The 17,106-nt window shown below is 37.5% G+C and overlaps 2 protein-coding genes across 2 annotated transcripts in view; both read right to left on the bottom strand.

The window, feature by feature from the left end:
• Positions 1-4,254: 4,254 nt before the first annotated feature.
• psmd3 (proteasome 26S subunit, non-ATPase 3) lies at positions 4,255-12,330 on the bottom strand. The gene is made up of 12 exons (XM_015023419.1): positions 12,014-12,330; positions 10,604-10,794; positions 10,374-10,514; positions 9,507-9,643; positions 8,630-8,820; positions 8,449-8,552; positions 7,224-7,338; positions 6,122-6,241; positions 5,860-5,963; positions 5,062-5,217; positions 4,923-4,973; positions 4,255-4,493 (listed from the first exon to the last, which is right to left on the bottom strand). The coding sequence occupies exons 1-12, from the start codon at positions 12,207-12,209 to the stop codon at positions 4,416-4,418; spliced, it is 1,584 nt and encodes a 527-aa protein (XP_014878905.1). The 5' UTR covers positions 12,210-12,330; the 3' UTR covers positions 4,255-4,415.
• A 765-nt stretch (positions 12,331-13,095) lies between these two features.
• Positions 13,096-17,106, bottom strand: part of LOC106940633 (leucine-rich repeat-containing protein 3-like) — an 8,537-nt gene continuing 4,526 nt past the window's right edge. Inside the window, exons 2-5 of the mRNA XM_015023418.1 lie at positions 16,280-16,405; positions 15,283-15,447; positions 14,598-14,676; positions 13,096-14,522 (exon numbers count right to left, since the gene is read on the bottom strand). Of these exons, the coding sequence (XP_014878904.1) occupies positions 14,302-14,522; positions 14,598-14,676; positions 15,283-15,447; positions 16,280-16,405 (591 nt within the window). The 3' untranslated portion in view covers positions 13,096-14,301. The remainder of the gene's footprint in view (positions 14,523-14,597; positions 14,677-15,282; positions 15,448-16,279; positions 16,406-17,106) is intronic.

The following is a 17,106-nucleotide window of genomic DNA, read 5'->3' as shown; positions in this document are numbered from 1 at the left end:
ATCTGTCCAGAAAATAATTTTGTTTGTGCCGCTATGCTTTTTTTTTTAGTTTTTTTTTTAAATATAAATTTATTATTGTAGTTGCTGCTGCTGCTTTTTGTGCGACTTTCTTTTTTTATTGTTTTTTTTTATTAATTATTATCCTTTTTTAATTTATTAAATTTATTTTTTGTATTTATTAATTATTTTTTCTATATTTTATTTATTTTATTTGTGCCACTGTCTAGTTAGTTAGTTAGTTAGTTAGTTAGTTAGTACTGCTAATAATAAATACATCAATAAATGTTTCCAGAAGTTGTCAAGGTGAACCAGCCTCCCTCCTTACAGAAATTACAAAATGTTCAAAAAATTGGTAAGTTTGTGTAAAGAAGCAAAAAAAAAAAAAAAACATTTGTGCAAATTACAAAATTTGTGAATTTTTTGTTTGAATTTGCATAATTTACAAAAATCATGCAAATCTGGTATCAATCGACTGTTCTGCAAAAACTGTAGCTGCACAAGAATATAAAAATTGATTTATATATTTTGTCTGGGGAAAGGGATAAATTGATTTCTGCTGACTTTTGAACATTTTTTTTTTTAAATCTTAACATGATAACAGCACAAATGTATCCGAGTTGACTGGCACCATATTTCTTTTGATTTTGTAAACATGAAGGACTTGTGAGGGACCTGGAATCATTTATTAATATTTTTTAAAATGACAGTGGCAAAAATGACCATTTTTGTTGCACAAACGTTTATTTTTGCTTAATTTCAAGAAAGTGGAGAATCAAGATTTACAACATCAACATCCTGTTAATATATCAGATTACACTGCAAAAACCACAAAATATTACCAAGTATTTTTGTCTAGTTATTTGTGCAAATATCTTGGTTTACTTTAAAGGAAGTACAAGTTCCAATGGCAGATTATTTCATTTTAAAAACATTTTTATTAATCTTTATGAATTATTGACTTAAAACAAGCTCTTGCATCTTGCAGAAAAGTGTAAGCTAGTTTTGTCTTACTTCAATTTTTTTACACTAGAGATTAGACCAAAAACTCTTGGTAATATTTTGTGTTTTCATTTATTTTGCCTTCTTCTGCAGGTTTGATTATTCAGTAAATGTGAAAGTAATTAGAGGTTTTGTGTAAGAAAAAGTGAATTATTTGAGTGTTTTCCATCTTAGCTGCTCCTGTACAGGGTGAACCTTGCAGGGCGACTCTGCATCATCCTGACTGCAGGAGTTTTAGAGGAGGAGTCTGGACCTCCATCCAGCCGCCTCACTTCCTGCCATGCACATTTCCAGGTGAACCCGTGGAAATGTACCGAAGGTGTGTTTGAGTATCAAGCTGGGTGTGTTTTTATTGTGACTGTGCTTTCTCTTCCTGTGTGTCATCATGTGTGTCGCTCTTTAAGTAATTCTGGAAGCTTATGAGTCAGCAGGAAACTCGGATCGTTTCCTTCTCGACGCAGACTCCAGCTGATCCGTTAATCCTGAGTCGGAGAAATAAAATCCCAGCATTTCCTTCTGGTTTTATTGCATTTACAGTAAACGTTTCTGAGGAAAACTGGAGTTTTTAAGGTTCTCAAAGGAGCGTTACAGTTACAATAAACCCAGTAAGTGTTTACATCCTTCTCTGGTTTCTCTGCACAGTAAACAGTTGACCATTTTTAAATGAACCAGTTGCAGATTCCCTTGGACTGTACTACATTATTTAGTTTAAAGCTACACTGTATGTCGAAATGTTGCTCTTACTGTACTGTGTTTTACTATTTATTCTGGTTTTCTATCATTTATATTCTGTCTTTTTGTGAATACTTACTTTTAATCGTTGTTTGCTGCTGTTGCACAGAAATATTCACTTTATGGGACAATAAAGGATATTTCTATTAAATTTCACTTATTTTTCTGGCTAACTAAATATTCAGCCTCATACTAAATGTTTTGGTTTAAACTAATGATTTAACTTGATCACTAAATATTTAGTGTCAACTAAATATTAGATTTATGATACTCATATTTATACTAAATATATATATTATCAACTAAATATTTAGTTTCAAAATAAATTTAGCTTGCTATCTAAATATTTATATTTGTCGTCAAATATTTAGCTGGATTTTTAAATACTTTGTGAAAGTAAATATTTAGCTGGAGTACCAAATATTTTGTATCAACTAAATATTCTGTTTATGGTACTCATAATATTTACATTAAATACTTAGTATTTAATGTAGTATTACATTATATACTACATTAATGTATATTTAGCATCAAACTAAATATTTAACTCCATATTAGATGTTTTGGTTTAAGCATTTTTAGCTTGATTAATACATATATAGAGTCAAACTAAATATTTAACCTCATTCTAAATATTATGTGGATTACTAAATACTTTAGTATAAAGTAAATATTTACACTTAGCGTAAAATAAAAAATTTAGCTTACTAACTAAATATTTAGCTTCATACTAAATATATCTTTCAAACTAAGCAATATGCTTGATAACTAACTGTTTTGGTCCTAACTAAATATTTAGCCTCAGACTGAAAACTTAATTTCTAAAAATGTATTTTCAGTTCAAATTCAATATTTTTCTTCCTAGCTAATATTTAGTTAGCAAGCCAAATATTTTTTTTATTAATAGCATAATCAACAAATATTGTATAAATATCAGATACACTAACAATCTGAAAACTAAAACTGGCACCAGCTGCTTCCAGAAGTGAAAGAAACAAAACATCAAAAACAGGAACAGGCGAAATTTTACATAAAAACAAACCAGCAGTAAAATATGAACAGCAACTTAAATACGACATGAAAATGAAAAACGGGGGTTTTATGGGAATTTCAGTTTGTTCATCATATGATACATATCTTGTTTTTTGACCATATATTTTATGGATAAGAAGAAGTGGCAGAGTTCCTCGTGAAAAGTGGGGAAAGAAATAGTTTTGTTTTAAAAAAATGACATTTTTACATTCAGTCACAGTTCATGTCTCTTTTCTTTCCTCAAGGTCCCAAAAACAATTTAATTCTTAGAAAATCCAACTAATTTTGGAGTTTCATAGAAAGGCCAGAGATTAAATGAAATCTTCCCACAAAACTTTTTAATAAACACATTAATAAAACAAAAATTCTGTCAACTCAAAACCTCTGAAACAAAATACAGTCTGAGGAACTTTAATAGCTTGTTTATAATTAATTCACAATTTTTATGTAATTTGAGAAGAAATATGAGAAATCATTTGGATTTGGCGCAACAGGAATTTCCAAATTTTAGGATTTTCTTCAGCCTTTTAGAGAAAAAAGGTAAGAAGTTCCCGCCGCTGATGTCGCCTGGATGCTGTAAGTGATCAGCTGACTCACAGCTACGTTTTCCAAGAAAGTTCAGCCGGTCCAGAACCAGATGTGATTAATGTGAGACGACTGGATCCGGGCCAGGATCCAGATCCGGGAGGTGTTTGGGCTCCAGGATCCAGGGAGGAAAAGTTCAAGTTATGAGTAAATAAGATTCCTGGAAGCTTCTTCTGTTTCAGACTGGGCTCAACATGTTGTTTCTTTTTAACGCCGATTAAACATGAAATGCGCCAGAAGCTGCAGAACCAGAATCATCTGCTTATTTACGCTCAGAGGGAAAAGTAGAGCTATTTTTACTCAAGTAGAAATAAAAAGTTGTCATCCAAGAAATGACTCAAGTAAGAGTAAAAAGTACAGGGTAATATTTTTTTTGTCTTCTGTTGACTTGTGTATGAAAAAGTTAAAAAATAACAGAAAAAAAACTTATTTAAAAACAAAAAACACTGTTAGCTTAAAAGTTTTTTATGCGTTCCCCCAGAGTCTGGAGGGCCACTTAAAAAACAGTGGTGAACCAGATTTGGCCCCTGAACCTTGAGTTTGACACGTCGTAATTAACCCAGCTTCTCAGTTTCCTCGTTTATTTAAACATTTTCTTCCAGAACTGTGATTCTTATTTCTGGTTTTAAATCCAGCAGGTGATTCATCTGGCTCCATCTGATTGCGACCGTCTTGTTCTGATTTTTATCTCTGAACATTTTGGTTCGGGTTCCTGCTGGTTCTGTTCTGACATGATCTTTTCGTCATGCGTGTTCGTCATGTGCAGGTTTGATTTGACACGATTACTCATCTCTGACTTCACGTTCTGACTAATCATCCTTTCAGTTTCTCTTTCTACAGCGCCTCCTGGTGGTTCGGCCTTCTAACTGCTTCTGAGCGCGCTCAGTAAAAAGCACAGGCAGCAGATTAAACAAAAACAGGATTTATTCGTGTCAGGAACAAGAAACAGCAGCAGAGTTTAAAGCTGCAACACAGAAAACAGAGAGGGAACAGAGGGGATTGTGGGTAATAAGTGATTTGTTAACACACAACTACTTCCTGTTTGAACAGGAAGTCAGCGGAGAGGCTCATGGGAAGCTGTCGTCGTCGTCTTCGGCCATTTCTTTGGCAAACTCCAGATCCTGCTGCTCTCGTTCCCGACGCTCCTGAACGCATCACAGAGAGAAACAGAGACAGATTGAAATCAGTCGTTTACACATTTTGACCATTAATATTTCAATTATTTTACAGCGTTTATGCTCTAAAAATGAATTAAAACACCAATTACATAAAGAAGTGTGATTTTTATTACTAAACTGCACACAATAACTGCATTTAATTATCTTTTCTAATTTATTGCTATTTATTAATGTGAAAAACTGGAGGAAAATTTGTAAAAATAAAATTTCAAGAGTTTTTCAACATCAATTAAATTTATTGCATCAACGTTATATTTAAATCTTATATAAGAAATGTATCACAATAAATAAAAAATGATACAATAAATGCCAACCGCTAATGTAAAGCTCTAAAATGTTGATTTTACATAATAGTCCTCCTTACATGTGACAAAAAAAGAAGTGAAGCTGCGTTACCTCTGCTGACTCCAGGTCCTTGTTGTACGCTTTAGGAGGAAACCTCATGGCCTGCAGGGGGAGACAGAGAGTCAGATCGGGAGCTGCAGCTGATCAGTTTCCTCAGATTGGCTTCAGCCAGGAGGAACCTCTGGATTACCTTCACAGACATGTTGTGGATGTCGAGGCAGAAGGAAATCCTCTGGTGGAACGCCAGCTGAGGCTCTCTGGTGCCGTAGATGTCCATCGTCTCCTTTGATTGGACGAAGCCCTTCTCATGGTTGATGCTTGCCTCAATCACGCCGTCACGGATTGCCTGCGCAAAACGGTCTAATTAAACCAGCCTCACCTTTAAGGGGTGGTCATTTCTTCCAGGTATACATTTTATTTTTTTAAAAGGTTTTATTGGCTCTAGTGGCCTTTATTTGATAGTTAATTGACAGGAAAATTGGTAATGAGAGATGGGGAAAGACATGCGGCAAGGGTCACCAGGCCAGGAATCGAACCTGCAACGGGCACGTCGAGGACTAAGGCCTCCATACATGGGTTGTGCTTAACGCCTGCGCCACCACAGCACACCTCTTCCAGGTATATTTTATAGCAAAACCAGGTGTTATAAAAATTATTTGATTTTGTAATTTAATGCCGCCGTTTCTTTAAGAAGCTCCTGCTCTTTCTGAAACTCCACCTTCAGGAAGTCATGACAACCTGGCTCCTCTGTTAACCCTTTAACAACATTTTTACCAGCATTTCAGCTCAGCAGGGTTTTGCTAATTGCTTCTGACTAGTCTGAAGGAGCTGGTTGCCAAGGAGATGGAACATGAAATAATCATCAAAGCAACACAACCTCCAAGTATTTTTCTAATGAGGGAATGAGTTTATGTCATGATGTAGAAAGCTACAAAAGGTTAATTTTACAGAATACCGCCCCTTTAAGAGTCATTTTTATCCCGGTTACCTTGGCAACGATGAACTCTGCGTCCTCGGGACTGTCGAGCTGCAGCTTCTGAGCGATGTCAGCGAGAGAGATCCGAGAGTACGACAGGCTGATCATCCGAACGCCTGAACACACACACACACACACACACACACACACACACACACACACACACACACAGTAAAACTCAAGCACTTTTCAAGGTACGTTTTCAAACTTTTCCATCACACTCAGCGGAGGCCTGTGATTGGCTGGGAGCAGCGGAGGCCTGTGATTGGCTCACCGGTCTTGATGACGTTGTGTCGCAGTCGGATGATGAGTGTGTACGTCCCGTCCGCCTGGAACTTCTCTCCAAACTGCTCCAACGCCTGGTTGAACTTGGCCAGGTTCCCAGTTCTCACCGCTGAGGGAAAACACACATCAGACGCACGCACACACACACACACACACACACACATTTTTTATTGAAAGAAACTGATTTGGAAATATTTTCTTTTGCCTGATTAGTTATTTTATTGTCATTTTGGTCCTTTAAAATACCAAAATTTCCACTTAACTTTACATTTCGGTCAGTCTGATGATGTAATTTTCAATATTAAATGGTTGATAAATTTGATCAATTATTGATTTGCTGAAGTAGTTCTCTTGACTACAGTTTCTAGTTACTCTGCCCTCTTCTGGGAATCAATTATAGAGTCTGTACTGTCATTTTTTATGAATCCCCATCAGTTGTTTCTCTGCTCCGCTCTCAGTTGTAGCTGCAGAAGAAACTGGTCAGATTGATCAGTTTCTTCTCCTTTTAAAGCCGATTTCTGCGTGCGTGACCTCAAATTATCATCCCAAGTTTAATATTCTTAGGTTTTACAACCATAAATTTACTAAATTTCTCATCTTCTGTCCACTTCAGCCAGAGTTTGTGTCGACTTTTTCTCTCTGCTGCTTGTATTTTTACAATTTCCTCCTGTAATTTTGCACCGACCTGCTTAAAAAAAAGACCAAACTTTTCTACATTTCACGATAATTTACATTCCCAACAATAATTCATAAACTCCCCACTGAGGGATTCCAGCTGAACAATTCAGAGCCGAATAATTCATCTTACGAAATGTTTTAACGCATCTGACATTCAGATTTCATGTTTTTCTGCAGCTCAGATGTATGACATTACATCACCACACTCATGGAACATCCTGCTTCAGAACCGGATCCTGGAGTGGAGCCGCGGTTCTGATCGGGAAATGAAACCGGGAGTCCAGCTCCAAGGCTCAGACGTAACGTTACATCGTTCTGTTTAACGCTGATTCATTCATTTAAAACAGCCTGGTGTGGTTCTAATGGGGAACTGAAAGCAGCGTGTGTGTGTGTGTGTGTGTGTGTGTACTGACCCTGGGTCAGCAGGAAGTACGGCATCAGGGAGCGTTTGAGTGACGGCTGCCTGAACTGCAGTCTGTCGGGGATTTCTCCCAGCAGCAGCTCCACCACAATCAGCAGCTTGTGGACCTGAAACAGAGACCGGTCCATCAGAACCAGACCCAAACATTTATCCACAGTAAAACTCACACTTTTCAATCGTGTTACGTTTTCAAATGTTTCCAATGCCACAATTTGGAGATAAAAACAACACAAATTAAATAAAAACAGAGTTTCAATTCACTATTTAAATAATATTATTTATTACCGTCATTAAGAATATCTTTTGATTTGTATTTACATTCTGGGTGAACTAAAATATAGGAAACTTTAATGTTTTGAAATGTCTCACACACACCTTGTATTCCCTTCAACAAAAAAATCAATGAAAATCAAAAATGTTAATGTTTAATATATGAATTATAATCTAATCTTTATTTTAATTACACAGATCAAAAAGTAATTGAGCCATTAGAAACAATAAATATTCATTACATTGAAACAATTCAAACTAATCATGTTAAGATAAATGACTTTCCTATTTATGTTAAATGTTTAAACACAAAAATACAAGGAAAGTTTCAAAAAATATATTTAAAACATGTTCTAGTTAAGTTTCTGGCATTTAACAAATAGAAATAATGATTTATTGAAGTTTAAAAATTGGTGAAATTCTGCAGACTTTTCATTCAGCCACCTACGATTACTTTATACAATATTAGAAATAAAATAAAAAATGTGTTGACAATTATTTAAAAAATCAGTTAATCATGATTAATTGTAATTTTGGAATTCAAACAAACCTAAAAGCAAGAAAAGTTTAGTCTGATTTAAAATCAGACAATGAAGAAAAAAAATATGCCTCTCTTTCTATTTGGTTTATCAGAATATCTGTAAATGTTTTTGAAATTTAGGCTTTTTTAAATCAAACTTTACTTTGAACTTTATTACCAAATGGTGCCGATTGAATATCAAACACTCTCCACACCTTGAAAACACCTGATGAAAATTCAAGGATTTTCCAGTATTTTATGCACCAACAGAGGCCAAAACAAACACTGACATAACGGCACCCCCTGCTGGTCAAACAGGGGAATACGGCTTCAAATGAAGTTTTTGTGGACCGGACTGGTCCCTGGAGATTCTGATTGGTTCAGTGTTTGTTGGCGTCTCTAGGTGTGTGTGTGTGTGTGTTCGTACGGTCTGCTTGAAGCCCACTGCAGTGTGTTGTGGAGCTTTCCTCAAAGCGTTGGTCAGAGTCCTGCGGGCCTCTGAGTATTCCAGCTGAATGGCTTTGATCCGACCTGCAGGGGACACATGACACACAGGTGAGCCCTCCACAGCCCCCATGGCCCCGCCCCCCTGCAGGTGTGTGTCCCACCTGTGTAGTAGAGGTAGCGCGCCCACTCGTTGTTGTTGGCGAGCTCGGGGAACACGGACTTGGACACGAGCTTCTCGGCCTGGTCGTACAGGTTGAAGTGCAGGTAGTTCCTCAGCAGCAGGTTGAGCAGCACCGCCTGGCCGTCGGCGTCGTGCCGCAGCGTCGCCGTGCGCAACCGGGTGTGCAGGAAACTGGGATTACAGAGGCACAAGGTCACATGTAAGATGTTCTAATGCCGCCTTAAATGACATTTATGTGAAAGAGGATTATTGACACTGGAAAAACATATATTTTTCTCAAAATTCTAACTTTAATTGCTTAATTCAGATTTTCCCAGAATTCTCAGAATTATAATTCTATCATGTCAGAACTGATTATTTTCAAAGAATTTAGACTTTTTTTTCAAGTTTAATTTCATTATTCTGACTTTAATCTCAGAATTGTAATCTCAATTGTAACCATTTTAAAAGTTTAATCCAACAATTCTGACTTTTCCTCAGAATTTGAATCTTTTTTATTATAATTTCTGACTTTAATCAGAAAAAAAAGTCAGCATATTGACATTTCTTTAAATGTTAATCTTGGTTTTATCTGTTAAAGTTGTAAAGCATTACAACCTTAACAGGACAGAAGAGTAAATTTAAAAGTTCAAACCCAGAGGAAACGTCTCATCTCTAGTTCTGGTTCTGTAGTTTAGACAATGAAAACTGTTTAAAGAGTTTATGGTTCCTTCTGTTAATTAGATTTAAAGCAGTTTATTCACAATAACTCCTGATTTAAACTAATATAAGAAACTTTTATGTCTCAAACCAGGAGGTCTGTACTGCATCTGCACTGAAGTGTGTGTGTGTGTGTGTGTGTGTGTGTGTGTGTGTACCTGCGGATGGTGTCGAGCTGGTTCAGGAACTCGTACACTCTGGCGTGATAATAGTAACATTTGGCTACGACCAGGTCCAGAGCTCTGCGGTTCTTGGAGCTCACCTTCTGCATCAGTTCATCAGAAACCTTCTGGGCCTGAAACCAGAACAGCAGCAGTCAAGGTCACAGGGGTCACAGGGGTCACGGAGGGTCAGAGACACCATCAGGTTCTGCACAGGCTGAGTGGCATAGCTAAAAAAAAAATCTGATTTTTTTCCATACCAGATCCGATTTCCAATTTTATGTTTTTTCTTATCTTTCTATTCTAAAATAAAAATGACAAATAACAGACAATATTTTCAAAAAGTCGCTTTTAATTAAAATCAACCCTTCTGTGAGCTGGACGACAGAGTACTGGGGCCACGTAATTAGAATTTTTGTGAAATTACAAAAATGTTGTTATAATATTAGCAGAATAAAGACTCAATTTTACCAGAATAACGTCTTAAAATTACAACACAAAAATTGTTTTAATAAGAAAAAAGCTTGAATAATAAACTTTTTGTTTTTCTGTGTTTGAGTTCTCATAAAATTACTACTTTATTCTGGAAATATTAAGAATGTCATTGACTTTGTTTTTGTTCCAAAAAGGCCAAACAAAATCCTGGCCCGATCGTTGTATTTTGTCGTAGAGTTTTTATAAAAATTAAATCTTCAAAAACGAGCAGTTAGACTAATCAATACAATTAATTTAATGGCTGACTCTAATAGAAACAAGCATAATTTTCAGACATTTCTTTTTTAAATCTGAATCACCACCAAGCCCAGAATCAATAATCTATTCATGATTTTGAGGTCCGGTCCAGTAGCAGTGCGTGTTCCTCACCTCGGTGTACCTCTTGCTGTTGGTCAGGTGGACGACCAGCAACAGCTGCAGGTACGCCTCCACCTCCGGCAGCAGAGGAGCCGACGCCGCTTTCCCCGTCCGCGGGCGGAACTGGATGTCTCCGTCACCCGTCTCCATGGGCTGAGACACAGAGACAGAGGACGGCTCAGTGAAAACACCGGCTGCTGTGTGAGCAGGAATCCAGACGTAAACAGATCAGAGCGGCTCACCTCCTCCAGGAAGCCCAGTAGGAAGTCTCTGGTGGAGGTGTTGCTGGTGAAGAACCCGGTGAGCGCTTTCTGGAGGACGACGGTGTTGAGGCGGCGGCTGGTGGACGGCAGCGCGCGCAGGGCCCTCAGGACGAAGCGCGGCTCCTTCCCCGACACGGCCTTCTCGATCTGCTTCACATGCTCCTTGATGTCTGAGGAAGAGGAGGAGAGGATGAAGATAGGGGAGGAGCTCAGATCTCTGACAGCTTCACAAACATCCAACTCTGAACACAAGTCCAGTCAGCACAGATTTCCAGAGCCGAACGAGTCAGTGGCTCATTAAAACATAAAATATAAAAGGACAAAAAAAGAAACAAAAAGTGTAAACTAGTTTAAGCACTGAAAAATAATTATATATTATGGAATTGATGCGCAACCAAAAGCAAAAAGATTTAAAATCCACAATGGACAATTTTACAGAAGAGAATTGGAGTCACTAAAGAACATAAAAAAATATATTCTTTTCTCTCAGAATTCAGAGAGTATCAGTTCCACACTAAGAGATTTTTGGTTTTAATTACAAGAATAAAGTCATAAAATTATAATGATAACGTTGCAACACTAGAAACATAAAATTACAAGAACAAAGTCATAATATTAAAGAAATAAAGTCGTAAATTACGAGAATAAATTCAAAATGAGAATTAAGTTTTGTTTTTTTCCCCATCAACCCCAGTTGAACCATAAAAAGTGCACTGCACTAACCCTAACCCGGGACGCAGCCTTGAGGCACTCGGAGGAACACGGAGCTGTAGCTAAGGAGAAACCTCCTAACTGGACTGGGACACTGCGTCTGGTTCGGTAAGATCCAAACCATGACAGGTCCGGTTCTGTGATCCTTAAACAACAGGAACATCGTGGATTTCACCTAAAAGTTGTATTTTAATCCATGATCACTGAATTCTCCAGGATCTGAAGACAAACGGACCACAAAAATGGACTTAAACTGGTCCATTCTGGAGTGACCGGTCCCAGCAGAACCGTAAACAGCTCTACAGGAGATTTGATACCTTGATAAACAATGATTCGGCAGCAGAAGCAACATTAGCATCCTACACTGTCCTGAGGCCAAAACACTGAAATGTTTCTTTTCTGTTGTCTCACTGTTTACCAGCTGTACTCCAAAACTCTTTGGGTCAGGTCATGAAGTAGTTCTGGACTGGTTCTGATCTGTTAAACGTAAAATAAACGATATAAAAATAGCCTTTTGGAGGCTTTTACGTCCCCTTCTGCTGTTTTACGGCATCTAGCAGTAGTTGGTCTTATGCTAACAGGCTAAAGCTAACAAGTCCAGTAAAGAGCCAGAATCACAGTGACTTCAGTACCGGACTGATTCCCCTGGTTCTTCCCGAACATCAGACCCAGGTTTACCCTCCAGTGTGAGGCTGTCCTGCTCCTTGGGCAGCTTAACCGCGTTAGTAGTCTCCTCCTCCGGCATCTCCACGTCCTGCGGCTCCGCGGCCGCCATCGCGGACTTCACCTCCTTCGGCTCTTTGGGTTCCTTGTTAGACTTGTCCCGGTCCCGACCGCCAGCCTTGTCTCTTCGCTTGGCCGCTGTCTCCTTCATACTGTGTTTGGGCCGAACTGTGCGGTTCTGAGGGGTTCGATGATCGGAGCAGCTGAAGCTGATCCTCACAATGACTGGACAGTATTCAATCTGCAGACCAGAGCAGTTGATGGTGGAGAGAAAACAGCAGGCAGAGGCAGTCGAACCCAGATGACTCGATCCTGCTTCGCTCAGTCACAAGCAACGAAGCCGGTGAAAATACATAAAGTTGATGATTTTACTTTGAATAAATAATATATTTTTTGATTAGTAAACTAATTTTAATTTGTGTTTAATTTTATTCACAAGTGCAGGATAGAAAAAAAAATCACATATTAGAAAAAAGGATGATTAATTATTATCTTATTATTATTAGATAATTATTATTGGTAAAGCTCACCTTTTATGTCAGGGCTCTAGATGAGGAATAAAATAAGATGAATAAGAATTCTTCACTATTTATTGTACATCAAATTATTTTAAAATGTCTATTTTAGAGATTATCTGAAATAATGGAATATTATTCAACAGATTTTTTAAGTTTTCAAAATTAAAAAATAAATTAGATTCTGTTACAGTAAAAAAAATACAATCTCAATAAAAGCAAGAAGTAAAAAGTGGATCTTAAGATTCTTTTATAAAACCTCTTTCTCTCCAGTGACTAAAGTTAAAATTATTCTGAAGAAACAAATGGAAAACAATGTTTTCAGCAGCCTCTCGTCTGGTTTCTGTAACTCTAAACTGATCTGTTTCACTCATATTTACCAGTTTTAGTCATTTGTACACACAAACACACTCATTTTGGATGGATTGAACCGAAGCGTCCTTTCAAATCATTTAAATGTCGACTTCAATTCAGGTCAGTAACAGAAATCTGACTCGAAGACACAAAGAACCCAACCTGCACTGACTTTACAGGATTTATTTGACATTTTTAGCACATAAATCAGGTGAACAGATGCAGACTGAGTCAGGAGGTTGTGAACCCTGAGCTGGGAGGCAGTTACCACGGAAACAGCACATATACAGTTCACAGGTTGAGCTCTGAAAGGATGATGTGTGCAAGGAAAGACTTTCAGAGTTGTAGGTTTGTTGTCATCATCATTAACATCCTTGGAAAAGTCCATCTGGTTCTGTGGGAGTTCTATAAAAACATCCAATAAACGGAACTGCTAGGGATTAACTACTGGTAAGTCCTTGACCTTTGACCCGCGGTTTTATGGTTCTGAAAGGTTCTGCAGGAGTCATAGCTTGATTATACTTGGCTACATTCCCAGAGCGGGTCTTGATGCTCATTTTCAATTTTTTTTTTTTTTTCTGAAATCCTTATATTTTTTTGCGTGGTCGTTCACGTTACTAATTAAATGAGATCGCAATCAAACTTCTGTGTGAAGGGAAAACTTCTGGAAGTGGAACATATCTCATGTAGTTTTTCCTGTGAACATATCAGAATTAAACTGTTTGGACAGTCGTGAAAAATCCAGATATAACTTGCATTTGCTTGCTGTGTGAATGTAGCTTGTGGATCAGAAACAATCATTTTGAATCAGGTTTAAAGCTGCAGTATGTAACTTTTATAAATAATTTCTTTACATATTTGTTGAAACTGTCTTTGAGTTGTGACTGTATAATGTGAGAGTTAATCTGTGAAAAAATTAGAGCTCTTCTGCCATCTCCCAGTGCGAACTAGAAACAACCAATCACAGCCAGGAGGCGGGACTCACCGCTGTCAATCATCTCTCAACTCTTCACCTTTACTCTCTGCTAGCGTCAATACTAAAGCTAGTTAGCATAGCCACAGATGACAATGGATAAACGGTTTTCCTGTAGCAGCAAGTTTTTTCTTCTCTGTAAGCACATGAGCTTGATTGACAGCACTAACACCCTCCTCCTGGCTCTGATTGGTTGTTTTTGGTCGGGAGCAGTTCATTTCTTTACAAGTGAATAGAGATTAATCTTTTCACAAATTATCTGTCTCATAACAAACAGTCAAGTCATGGTGACAGTTTTAACAAATATTCTTTATAAAAATTACAAACTGCAGCTTTAAAGGCCTTTCAGGTGGTTTGCTGAGGGTTCTTGGGTCGTCCGGGGTCATCCGGGGTCATCAGACTCATCGGGGTCTGAACGGGTCCCGGCTCTCCAGGAACTTCAGGTACTCCATGTGTCGTCGGGCCACCACTTTGTTATGACGGATGTAGTGGATCAGGTAGGAAAGGAGCATGATGAACCAGAGGAGCATGGTGATCAACGTCAGGAAGTCGGTGGTTCTCCTCACAGACTGACACAGGTCCCAGTCCTGCACCAGTAAGACCAGTGGCAGCCCAGTAGCTCCTGAAACACACACGGTTACAACCAGAAGCAGGTCCTGAAGTTTTGGACATGAGGAACCAGGCGGACACAACGTACCGAGGTTAGGGAGGTCCGAAGTCTCACAGATGACTTTCTCCAGAGAGGACTTGTCCATGTCCAGCTGGGTTATGGACACCTGGACAGAGACAGGAAGTCATCAACATGTCCCTCACTGCAAAAACTGAAATGTCTTTCTCTTGTCTTTCTCTTCCTCACTGTTTAATCAATGTCACATGCTGTTTTTATTTTAATTATGTAAAGCACTTTGAAATGCCTTGCTGCTGAAATGTGCTAAACAAATAAAATTTGATTGATTGATTGATTGATAAAAACATTAAATCTTACCAAGTATTTTTCGTCTAGTTCTAATATCAGTACACTTGAAGTAAGACAAAACTAACTTACAAGTAACTTTTCAGCAAGATATAAGAACTTATTTTAAGTCAATAATTTCTTACTTTTTATTTTTTAAAAAGTATTTATTCCATTGGCAGATTATTTCACTTTTTATAAGCTATTTTACCGATGTTATAAGTTAATTAATCTGCCAATAGGATAAGTATTTTAAAAAAAAATATCAATATTATGGAATTATTGACTTAAAATAAGCTCATATTTCTTGCTGAAAAGTTACTTGCAAGTTAGTTTTGTTTTATTTAAAGTGAACTAAGAGACCAGAAATATTTGGTAAGGTTTTGTGTTTTTGCAGTGTGTCTGGTGCCAGCGCCGCCCTGAGGCTCACCTGCATGCTGCAGTCGCAGTGCCACGGGTTCTGGCTCAGGTTGGCTTGGACCTGTATTCCACCCAGAACTGCCGGGTCCAATGTGGTGAGCCGGTTGGAGGAGAGGTCCAGGAACCGGAGAGACAACGCCAGGCCGGAGAAACACCCGGGTTCAAGAGAGGAGAGCTGGGACAAGAAACAGGAAGAGGGTTACTCTGGGCTTTACTGGTTTACTGGGAGGCAGGATGCACAGGTGGACACTAGGTGGTGCTGGAGCATCTGTCCTTTTCTCCCTCTGGACAAAAAGAGCCCTTCTGAAATGTTTTTTTTTTTACTTCTTTTTGTTTGTTTGTTTTTTTGTTGTTTTTTTTTACTTACTGGGTAATGCAGGGATGCCCAAAGTGTGACCCAGGGGCCCTTTGTGGCCCTTGGAATAATTTTGGCTGACCCCTGACTGCAGTAACTGTTTTAGGATTAGATTACTATGGCAAGTTTATATCTTTTTGAGCAGAAAATTCTAGGTACATATGTTTCACTATTATTTTTAAATAAAATTTTATTTTTATTTCACATTATTTAGTAAATTCGTATAGTATGCAGCATATTTGGATGAGACAACTGGGGGTCGGATTTAATAAGCTTTTCCTTTTCAAACTATGTATGGAAATTTTGTATTTGTTTTTATGTTTAATTATTATCATATATATTTTTTGCTTTTGATTTTACTTGTTCAAAATAAATAATGATTATTTACATTTTATTCCACAAACATCAGAAACACAGCCAGACACACTCATCCATTATACTTGGCTAAACACAACAAAGTCTTCAAAAGAAAATTCATTTTATAGACCAACAATAGGCCAAAGAAGTTAAATAACTGTAAAAACTAAGGCTAATGTCATACTAATGCTGGTTTCAGCACAATGACTAATTTATTGTTGTGTGGGTAAAAGACAAATAATTGATATTAGTTTTGTGTTTTTGTTTGTTGAGAAAAAGTTAATTTTGGCGGGACCTGGTTGTGGGAGAGGTCGAGTTCATCCAGCAGGAACAGGTCCGAGAAGCAGAACGCTGGCAGAGAGCTGAGCCGGTTCTTATTCAGAAACAGGCGGGTTGTGTGGTTGGACAGACCAGCAGGAATCTGGAGAGACAAACACACCTGAGCTTTTATTGTATCATTTATCATTTATTGTGAAAAATCTATGATCACAATAAGGACTCTGATTTATTGTCAACACAAATTTCAGTTACTGGTGGTAAACAAAGAATCAAAACTGACAGTGTGATCAAAAATGTTATGTTTTACTATTTTCTCCACTGTTTGTTCCACAAGAAATATAATTAAATTAAAAAATATGATTAAATGAAACTGAATTGTGCAAAGTGTGATTACTTGAAAATCCCACTTATTGTATTATCAGTTATTATTAAAAAAAAATTATTGTCATGATAAGAATTTTGATTTATTATTGTTATGACAAATTTCTGTTATTAATAGTAAATTAAAATTCAAAAATTCAAAGCTATTTTCTCCACTGTTTATTCCATGGGAGCCTTAATAAATACAGAGGAGGGCAGAGCAGCCAAAACATTTCACTACTTCAACATGTTTTTAGTTGAGTAAAAGTAAAAAGCAGCAGCCTACAAAATTACTCAATAAAAGTAAAAAGGTATTTGGTTACAAGTCTACTCAAATATTTATAGGTATATTTAAAAATCAGATGGACAAAAATAATAGATAATTAAAAGAAATTACTTAACTATATATAAAAAAAATTCCCCTCTCACCCTCCATGGGTGGTCTCTTTCATCCTCTGAGCTCGGGTCCTCTACCAGAGGCCT

This window comes from Poecilia latipinna, unplaced genomic scaffold, assembly GCF_001443285.1.
Source record: "Poecilia latipinna isolate Pla-1442-1.1 unplaced genomic scaffold, P_latipinna-1.0 Scaffold3305, whole genome shotgun sequence".
Taxonomy (NCBI): domain Eukaryota; kingdom Metazoa; phylum Chordata; class Actinopteri; order Cyprinodontiformes; family Poeciliidae; genus Poecilia; species Poecilia latipinna.
Note: the sequence above shows the minus strand (reverse complement) of the source record. Positions and strands in the feature narration are given on the sequence as shown.

Coding starts and splice junctions, on each gene's coding strand:
- psmd3 (XM_015023419.1), bottom strand. CDS start 12,209: ATGAAGGAGACAGCGGCCAAGCGAAGAGACAAGGCTGGCGGTCGGGAC. Junction 10,795..12,013: donor GGACAGCCTCACACTGGAGG/GTAAACCTGGGT, acceptor CCTCTTCCTCAG/ACATCAAGGAGCATGTGAAG. Junction 9,644..10,373: donor ACAGCAAGAGGTACACCGAG/GTGAGGAACACG, acceptor TTCTGGTTTCAG/GCCCAGAAGGTTTCTGATGA.